Raw genomic sequence first — 10,912 nt, 5'->3', positions numbered from 1 at the left:
TCCGTACCTTAATATACGTGGTGGACCAATTTCGAATGTTCCGATCCTCGTCATCACCTTATATAAACACAGAGAACAAAATGAACCCTAATTAATTTGATAAATTAACTAAATCATATTGATAGCTAAGTATATTATATTTTTGGATTATTCGTAGCTAATAAACATCAATTGATTTTGATTAGTACTAGGATTATTCGAGACTTTTTGTTCATTATTATTAGTATTATGCATAATGTGACTTTGTGGTTGTGGAAGTGGAACTTTATTAATTATTCCGGATTGGTCCACACGTAAGACACTGTATTTAATTAATTCTAAATGGGTTGGTGTATATATATAATGTCTTAATAAAAGTAATTGAGATATGGACACAATTTCATGAAATATTTAGCATTATTCGTCGGTGCCTCATGAATTGGGTGCACCTTTGGGCTTTGGCCATATACCACTCAACTTTATACTCTAAATATCTCGAGTTCTTCAAATAATTACTCGGTTAAAAAAATTGTGTCAACTATTATGTCAACTATGTTTTTTTTTTTTTATTATAAAGCAGTAATAAGGAAAGGATTGTTAAAATAAATTGCGAATAATAAACATTTTCATTAGTAGAAATTTTGTTGAGAATAAAATTAGAAAACCTAACGTTTGAAATTCATATTCATGTTTTATACAGATTTTATTTGATTTGAATTTAAAGTCAACTACTCAAGGGTAAAAAATATTAATCACGAGTTAATTAAATTAGGGAACTAACTATTTTGCAGCTTTTTTTTTTTAATTTATAAATTCTAATCCTAAATCTTAATTCCTCCAAAATGTGCAGATTAAAAAAATTGATTAATATTGACTAATTAAAAATTAATCTTTTATATTTATGAATAAAGTAAATATGAAAAATAAAATCTTTTAGAAGAAAAACAATATTTGTCTATTTGTGTATATATGTAAATATGTAATAACTTATCAATCACTAATAAATGTTTATTGCGGTAACAAGGGAATTATACTTTAAGAAAAATAATCAATTAAGTGTTAAAGAAGTTAATTGTTAGAAAGGACTACATTTAATCTTACTCTAATGTATGTAATGATGCTAAAAGTTCCCCAGAATTGAAAAGGTCAGTAGGAACTTGATTTTGATGTTAGGATCGGAACAGATAAGCCAATTATTATTTGGTCAGTGAAAGCAAGTCTCTCGATTAAGATACCTAAGTGCAAAGCATAGTTTAAATAGGAATAATAGAGAGCAGAGTTTTAATTATATTAGAAATCAAATTATTGTAATTAAGTATGTATAAAGCATAATCTTAACAATAAAACGTCGATTGTCAATGAGTAATAGCTCAAATGGTATAGATTTCCCATACTCAATTAAGAGGTTGCGGGTTCGAGTCTCCTATCTTTTCAAATTTTACCCAATGAATAATAGCTCAAATGGCATAGTCTCCTCATACTCAATTAAGAGGTTACGGGTAATATAATTAACGTTTTTATGTGATATGATGATTAGTACTTAATTAGCATGCATAATTAAATACTTCGAGAAATATATATATATAATTAATAATTATATTAACATTTTTGAAAATGATATTAAGCACTGATTTCTAACCAAAACCTCTCTTTAATTTAAGTCCTTTTTTCTGTTGTGGACAAAACCTTTTCTATTAAACTTCTTGTTCAATTTTTCTTTAATTTGTGCCATAATCATTTATCTCATATAATTTTAAATTTCTCACTTTTATGCATATATTAAGGTGGTGAATTCTATTAAATTATTTTTAAAATAACATATAATTTATGTTTTATGATTTGTTAATTTTTTATTAATTAATATTTTAATTTAATTACTAATTATATTAATAATTTAAATTATTTAAATTTAACTAAAATTAATATTTTAATTATAATAGAGACCATTTATAATTAGTTTGTTATTTAAAATAGATCATCTTTTTCGCTAAAGAAAAAGAAACTGTTGGAATAATATAATGGAAGAAGTTATTGAAAAATCATATATAACAAATTTACTAACTTAAACAATATTGGTTATAATTAACAAATAATTAGACCCTATAGCTAGAATAAAGTAATGGAAATTCGTCCTAGCATGAAGAACATTTAGATACAGTTTGGGAAGTTTTTAGAGGTTTTGATTTAATTAGATAACAATGGCCACGAGAAAAAATATTATTCTTAAGCAAAAGAAATAATTTATCATTCAAATATGTAAAAAAAATTGTTATTATAATATTCGGTGCAATATCATGTTTGAAAGTACATTTTTTTTTAATTTGATGACCTTACAATAACAAATATAGGCTCTAATTTTAACTTTTAGTATTATCTAATTTTGACAACAATTAAAGATTCATGACCAAAATTATTAAAATGGAGTGAAATTTATTAGAGAGGGAGTAAATTTTAAGTTATTAATATAGTCAATAATCAAATTAATTAAAATATCAACCAATCAAAAGTTGACACGTCATAAAAAATAAATTATATGTTATTTTTGAGAGAGTTAGATAAAAGTTATCGTTTTTGATGGTTAACACTTTAGATTAAATTAGATCAATTCATATAGATGGATTGCTCTGCTGGGGTTTCTTCTCAGGAGGAAGATTTGGTTGAACGAAGTACGAAAAAAGTCAAAACTCGCGATGAAGTGGATCTAAACCAACCGGGAGAGTCGATGGACATTTCGGACGGGGTGGCAGCTACTGAACGTATAGTGAAAAAGTTACGTATAAGGATTCGTTGTTGACTATATCCGGGCCGAGACTTGAAGGTATCCCAGACATTGATCTAGATGATGATATAACGGAAGACGATTCTAACCCAGAGGATCGATGGTATCAAGAAAATAATGATCAACAGGAAAATGTCAAGGAATTTGACCCATGCTCAGTTATTCCGGTATCAAAGGAAGAATTTGAAGATTGGTGCAAGCCGTGGAAAAATGCTCTTATTGTGAAATTGCTGGGCAAAAGGGTTGGTTTAGCCTTCATGGAACAACGTCTGAAGAGGGACTGGGTAAGAAATGGTACTATCAATGTTATTGATATGGACCGTGACTACTTTCTTGTTCACTTTTCAGATGACGAGGACTACTCTCATGCGCTTATGGAAGGACCATGGATGATTGCGGGTCACTATCTCATCGTCTAAAGATGGAGACCTTTTTTCCTCACATCAGAAGATATTGTTCGAAGGATTGCTGTTTGGATTCGCATACCTAACTTGCCCATTGAGCTTTATAATCAACGCTTCCTGTGGAGGGTGGGATCAGCCATTGGTCATATGCTCAAAATCGATCGTACGACTTCTATACATTCAAGAGAAAAAATCGCTAGAATATGTGTGGAAATTGATCTGGCTAAAAAATTGGTGCCTCGAATCTCTGTGTTGGGTAGTGAACTAAATATTGAGTATGAAGGGTTACATCAAATCTGCTTCGCTTGTGGAAAATATGGACATCGACTTGACTCTTGCTACGAAAATCTTGGAGGACAAATGCCGTCACAACCGGCAAACCCAGGTGGCGGTGAGACGACCGGGAGAGGAGCTACTGTTGACGGTGAGGAAGACCAAAATGGAAACAATAATCCAGGAATTAATGCACAGGAGCCCAGTGTTAAAGACTCTCTGGATTTTGGCCCATGGATGCTAGTTAAAAAGCCAATTAGAAGGAAAAAAGATATTTCCTTTCCTAAAAAGAAAGGAGCTCATTATGATTATGATTCCAATTCTAATATAGAAAGGGAAACTAATCAGGAAGCCATTTATTTGGAAGCGGGGTCACGCTTCAATGCCCTTTATGAGGAAGGAAATTTATCTCATGAAAACCCAAATGGAAAAAAGGAAAATGGACTTAAGGAGAATGGACCTTTATTTGTTAAGGCCCAAGGTGGGTTAGACAAAGAACAAGCATTGAGAAAAAGATCCCTTAAGGTTAATAATTCAAAAAACCAAGCTAGTCACAAGAATGGCCCAAATGCCAAAATAGGAGTTACAAGGAATGAGAAATCTATTCTTCCTAAAGTCCAGAATCAGGGAAAACAAGTAGCCATTCACGATGAAGCCATCGAAGCCCCCTCTCCCCAGGGATCAAAGTGCAGGGACCCAGAAGTAGAAGCTATGGAATTAGTAATGCTTGAGAGCATGCGTTGCCTTCAGCAAGAGCAAACGGAGGCATATCTAGCAATGAAGGAGCCCGGTAAGTCCATTGATCGGAACCTTGTAAGAACTGATCTCCCCAAGTGCAGAATGACCGAAAGTTCCACACCTAGTGGCGTCATGATGGAGCAAACCACGATTAGCCAGCCGAGCAAACCACCTGATGGGCAGGTGATTATTTTACCAACAGTCAAAAATAAAGAGGGGAGCTTATCCCGGAACCGGATTGGCCTGAAGCAAAAGGCGAATTCCCAGAGATGTTTTCCAGGTTTTTCATAACCTTATTTTGTTATATATTCCTTATGAATATTATTAGCTGGAATTGTAGAGGTGCTGGTGCTAAATCCTTTCCTTATCTTATTAGAGATTTAAGGCGTGAATTTGATGCTAATTTTCTTCTCTTATTTGAAACTCATTTAAGTGGGGATCGGGGGAAAGAAGTTAGAAATAAATTAGGCTTTGATGGTTGCTTTGTGGAGGAAGCAAATGGCCACTCCGGCGGTATATGGGCTCTTTGGGATTCAAGTATTTGGAAGGTTGATATCCTTGGCCATAATAGATAATTTATTCATCTTTTGGTCTCTTGTAATAATTCTACCACTTGGTTACTCACAGCCATTTATGGTAGCCCCCAAAAAATAAACAGAAAGTTTTTGTGGAACAATTTGAGGAATCTGGCTGAGAACATTAATGCTTCATGGTGCTTAATTGGTGATTTCAATGCTACTTTACATGACCATGAAAGACGCAGAGGTGCATTTAGAAATGACTCTGGCGCTTGCTTTGACTTTCAGAATTGTGTTTCTGATTGTGGTTTGATTGATTTGGGGTTTGTGGGCTGGCCGTTTACCTGAAAAAGAGGTAATTTAGCTGGATCGTGCTTTGGGGAATTTAGATTGGCAAATCCAATTCCCTGATGCTTGCATTAAACATTTGCCTATGCTCAAATCAGATCATGCCCCCCTCTGCCTTCAATTATCTCATAATAGTATGGGTAATGGAAGGAAAAGACCGTTTCACTTCCTTGCTGCTTGGCTGCACCACCCAGAATTTGATGGCATGGTTAGAAACTGTTGGAAGTTTGAAAGTTCTTGGTCAAACAGTGTTCACAATTTTCAGAGAGCTCTCAAGGATTGGAACAATTCAGTTTTTGGAAATATTTTCAAAAGGAAAAAAAGAATTCTCTTTCGACTTCAAGGCATTGCAAATTCCCTCTCTAATGGAGTCAACCACTACTTAGAGGATTTGCAATTTCGGCTATGCAAAGAATATGAAGAAGTGCTTGCTCAGGAGGAATTTTGTGGTTCCAAAAATCTCGGAGTAATTGGATCGAATTTGGCGATCGTAATACCAAGTTCTTCCATGGATATACGATGATTCGAAGAAGAAGAAACAAAGTTCTTGCCTTACAAAATGATGATGGTACTTGGGTCACTAAGAAAAACGATTTGGAGCAGCTTGCTTTCTCTTTTTTCTCAAATCTTTACCAAGATACCAGCGATAACCCTCCCTATGTGCTAAAAAATAAATTTCCGACTCTTAACACTACTAAGCTTAATATCTTGGGTGGTGAAGTGATGCACCAGAAGATTAAGGATACTTTATTTGGTATTGGGAGCCTAAAAGCGCCGGGCAGGGATGGCATACAAGCTGTTTTTTACCAACAGTATTGGGATAAAGTCGGACCTGACCTCTGTAGGTTGATCCAAACTGTCTTCCACAATCCCAAGCACGTCAGTGAGCTGAATGAGACCCTCATCACCCTTATACCAAAGGTAGATTCTGTGTCTAACCTCAAACAAATGAGGCCAATAAGCCTATGTAATGTTTCGTACAAGATTGTTACTAAAATTCTGGCTAGTCGTATGAGGAGAATCATGGAGAAGCTGGTTAGTCCGACTCAATGCAGCTTTGTGCCAGGAAGACAAAGTTCAGATAACATTATCATTGCACAGGAAGTAATCCACTCCATGGAAATAAAAAAGGGAGGCAGGGATGGATGGCGATCAAGATCGATCTCGAAAAGGCGTATGATAAGCTCAAATGGTCTTTTGTGGAAGATACTTTAAAGGACATTGGGCTTCCTTCCAATACTATTGAACTTATTCTCTCCTGTATCTCCTCCGCAAGAATGCGAGTTCTTTGGAATGGTGAAGAATTGGAGGAGTTTAAACCAACAAGGGGTATTCGACAAGGGGACCCAATATCTCCTTATATTTTTGTCTTGTGCATTGAACGCCTATCTCAGCTTATTAACTGTGCGGTCAATCACGATTTTTGGAAGCCGATTCGCATCAAGAGGCGGGGTCCGGCACTATCTCACCTATGCTTTGCAGACGACTTGATTCTTTTTGCTGAGGCTAATATGGACCAGGCTAGTGTTATAAGAAGATGTCTGAATGCCTTCTGTGAGAGCTCTGGGAAAACAGTTAGCCAGGAAAAAACTCGTATCTTCTTTTCTAGCAATGTTGGGGGACCCATCAGAGAAGAGATCAGTGATGCCTTAGGCTTTGCCAGAACAGACAACTTGGGAAAATATCTTGGAGTTCCTCTCCATCACAATAAGGTGTCTGGTAGTACTTTCGATGATATCATTAGCAAACTCAACACGAGACTCAACTCTTGGAAGGCTTCATCCCTCTCCTTGGTAGGAAGAAACACCCTGGTGAAATCTGTCCTTTCTTCTATTCCATCATACACTATGCAAACCGCCTTACTTCCCTCTACTACTTGTAATGCTATTGATCGTAAATGCAGGAATTTTCTCTGGGGAGAAACCACTCAATCAAAAAAGATTCATCGCTTGAGTTGGAGAAAAGTTGGCGAGCATAAAAATAATAGTGGATTGGGCATTCGTCATGCTCGTATCCTCAATCGAGCCTTCATGATGAAAGTGGGTTGGGGCCTCATTGAGAAGAAGGATGCTCTTTGGGCTAGAGTTCTGCGATCCAAATATGGAGGAGGTGAAGACATTATCCCGAGAGTAGAGCGAAAACAGAGCAACTCAAATCTGTGGAAAGGAGTTTGCGAACACTGGGACAATGTCAAAAAACACACCATTTGGCGGATTGGAGATGGCTCGAAAATCAATTTCTGGAAACATAATTGGGTGCCTAATTTAGGGAGCCTGGATAAGCATGTTCACCAGGTAAGTATTGATACTATTGACTATAATAGCTCCCTCACAGATTTTCTGTCTATTTCAGGGGATTGGGACATCAAGAGGATTAAGGAATGGCTCCCGAACGATATTGTCAAAAAGATCAATGCATTGGCCCCACCATCCCCTTGGAAGGAGAAAGACCAAATCGCTTGGGCGCTCACCTCAGATGGGTCTTTTAAACTTAAATCGGCTTATCAAGATATTCATGATACCACCGGTCAACCCAACAACATCTTCAGCCTTGTTTGGAAGTGGAAAGGTCCAGAACGCATCCGCATGTTCCTATGGTTAGTGGCTCATGACGCTATCCTTACTAATGCAGCAAGGAAGAGACGACACATGACAAGTGATGATCGCTGCCCCAGGTGTAGCAGCAATGAAGAATCCACTTTACATGTCATTCGTGACTGCTTCTTCGCCAAGAGCATCTGGTGCAATCTCCTTCCTTCAGGTCAACTGCCTTCATTCTTCGGCTCTGATCTTTCGAACTGGCTTTTAAGCAATATATCAAAAGAAACAAACTGGTCAAATTTGTTTGGTTATGCGACTTCCCACCTGTGGTTCTGCCGAAACAGTTTGGTGTTTGAGAATAAGTTGATTCCCTCTACCTTGGCTGTTTTCAATATTAAAGCGAGACATGAGGAATACCTAAGAGTTATGGAGAGCCGGTGGAAAATGAAGCACACCGTTCCAGCCCACAACAACCTCATACGCTGGTTCCCTCCTGCAGAAGATGTTATTAAACTTAATGTTGATGGCTCCTTTTATGAAAATCAGAATAATGCAGCATGTGGGGGAGTTTTTAGAGATCACTTGGGGAGATTTATTGCTGGTTTCTCTTGTAATTTGGGTAGTTGCTCTATAATGCAAGCTGAAATTTGGGGGGTTGTGCGTGGCCTCCAAATTGCAGTGGCAAAGAACTTCCACCAAATCATTGTTGAAACAGATTCTACATCAGTTTTGGAGCTCGTGAAGAGTGGTTGCGCTACAAGACACCCATGTGCATCACTCCTCGCAGATATCAACATTCAATCTCAACGTCTGACTATCTCTGAATGGACCCACATTTTGCGAGAAGCAAATTATGTCGCAGACATCCTTGCAAAAAAAGGACAGACACTTCCCCTTGGCCTCCATATTTATGATGTGCCCCCTCCTGATATATCTTTGGCATTAGATTTAGATTGCTTTGGCTGTATGCGTCCTAGGGGCTCCTAGTTTTGTTTTGCTGTTTTTGTTTCTTTTTGTTTGGGTCTTTGACCCCCTTCCTCATAAAAAAAAAGATAAAATTTATCATATATCAATTATTTTTTATTAGCAAAATAACCATGTAAAGTTTGTATTCATATGGATCACCTCTTTTTTATGAAAACATAAATTAAATAATGAGTTAACCATAAAAAAATTAATGATCCTTTTTAATTAATGTCAACACTTAATCAAAACATTTGGTCGAGCAGGATTCAAGAAAGCAATTTCTTTCAACCCGGATCAATAGGGTAATTAAGCCATGCATCCTTCTCGAAAGCGTCTTTACTGCTTCACCGACTCAGATGGCGAGATTAGAAAGCATTGTACCTTCCTCAACTAATTCATTAACTACTAGAGCACTCCCTTGCAAACACATCAACATTATTCTTTCGTTCTTTAGTTACACAAAATTATTGAATAGAAAATATTAATATGACTACCTATACAAGATGTCTTGTAAAGATAATAACTAATTAAACCGTTTAATATAATATATATTAACTTTTTTAGTTATTACTTTTAAACGGAAATATTTTACCGGATAATTAATTTGTTCCATAAATTTGTTTTTTACCTGACAAACAAGCATCTGAATGCCACCTTCGAGAAACAATATCCTTCTTTCAAATTTGTCTACCACCTTCGAGAAACAATAGCCTTCTTCTAAATTTGTTTACACAAAAAATAGAAACAAGTGTAACAAGAACATTAACACAAACACCTCTTATGATAACTGTTAGGCCACCATCAGCTCTGATACCTCTTGTTAGGCCACCATTGGCTCTGATACCACTTGTTAGGCAACTGTGGGGAGCTTTCGACCACCAGGAAGATTTCGGGAAGGAATCAAATGAGAGAACATAAGATGAGAAGACACCACATCCAACTCAAATCCTTAAGGTAGTAAGTTAATGGGTCTCTCATCTTATAAACTCCTCACTCTTTATTGCTTTTTTCAATGTAAAACTAATTTCATACACTACTCCTCACACTTGTAACATCAATCTCCCCCTTAAGTGTGAATCATCTCCACATCAAGCATCAACTCTCCTCTAACTCCTCCACCACATTTGATTATTCGTCCATCACATTGTCGCACCACACTGCGGAACACGCCTACTGAACTATCTTTGTCGGAAAGACTTTCAATGCTTCACCTTGAATACTCCTTAAACTGGACCGATTAACTATCGGCTCTGATACCACTTGTTATGCCACCATTAACTCTGATACTACTTGTTGGGTCACCATAACCGATTAACCATCAGCTCTGATACCCCTTGTCGGGCCAACATCGGCTCTGATACCACTTGATTTCTCTCCAAAGTCTCCCTGCTGGTCGAGAGCTCTCCACGGCGGCCCAACAATAACCGCAGACATGAGGGAGGCATCACTACCAAAGCCCAAAATGGTAAAAAGTACTGGAGCATAAAACATGATGATATTAATTCCAGTGAGTTGTTAGGAGACCAGAATAAAAGAGCAGAAAGTGAGTTGTGGCCTATATCTATATTGTATAATGTTCTTCCACGAATTTTCCACCTTACTAGCTACCTCACTTGCATAAACAAAATCTTGATAGTTCTCATCAATATTTTTACTGCCACAAATTTTCTGCAACATTGTCTTGACTTTTACGTGTTGTTCTTTCAATCAAAGAGTTTGATGTTTTCTCTAAGCAAAGAGATCCTACACACAACAAAAATGCTCACACAGCTCCAATTCCCAAAGACACTCTCCATCCATTTTTATGCTTTGAAGTTGCATAGTTGATGAGATTTGTGCTTAGGATTTTGACTGTGATCATCATTTGAAACCCAATGTTGAGTACTCCTCTAATTTTAGCCAAAGTCATCTCAGACAAGTAAATCGGTACAAACTATTTTAACAACAGATAATAAAAAAAATGATTAGTCTTAAAGAACTAACTATTAATGCATGTGGATTAGAAAACTTATATATTAAAAAATTCTGTCATGTGGTTCTAATCCGTGTTACGCAATTTCAGTTATGATACATTTCCCCACAAATATTGTTTCAACTAACATATTTGTCGCTTTAATGTCGGGAGTACTCTAAAAATACAAGTACAGGTAATGCCAACTACATAAAGAACATTGCGTATCATTGGAGTTTAATTTTAATTTGACATATTATCATTGGACAAAAGTATACATAGAGCGAAGTGGCAAATTTGTTGAAAATTTGTCCTTCATAAATTTGTTGAAAATTTGTCCGTCACAAATTCTCTTTTTGCAATATCATTATTAGACATTTTAGATCTACAACTATACCTAATAAATATATTCACTT

The 10,912-nt window shown here is 36.3% G+C and overlaps 1 protein-coding gene across 1 annotated transcript in view; it reads left to right on the top strand.

Moving 5' to 3' along the window:
- Positions 2,934-10,912, top strand: part of LOC110264826 — a 23,379-nt gene continuing 15,400 nt past the window's right edge. Inside the window, exon 1 of the mRNA XM_021107171.1 lies at positions 2,934-4,453. Coding sequence (XP_020962830.1) covers positions 3,310-4,453 — 1,144 coding nt within the window. The 5' untranslated portion in view covers positions 2,934-3,309. The remainder of the gene's footprint in view (positions 4,454-10,912) is intronic.

Source organism: Arachis ipaensis, chromosome B07 (assembly GCF_000816755.2).
Source record: "Arachis ipaensis cultivar K30076 chromosome B07, Araip1.1, whole genome shotgun sequence".
In the NCBI taxonomy this organism is placed as follows: Eukaryota; Viridiplantae; Streptophyta; class Magnoliopsida; order Fabales; family Fabaceae; genus Arachis; species Arachis ipaensis.
Note: the sequence above shows the minus strand (reverse complement) of the source record. Positions and strands in the feature narration are given on the sequence as shown.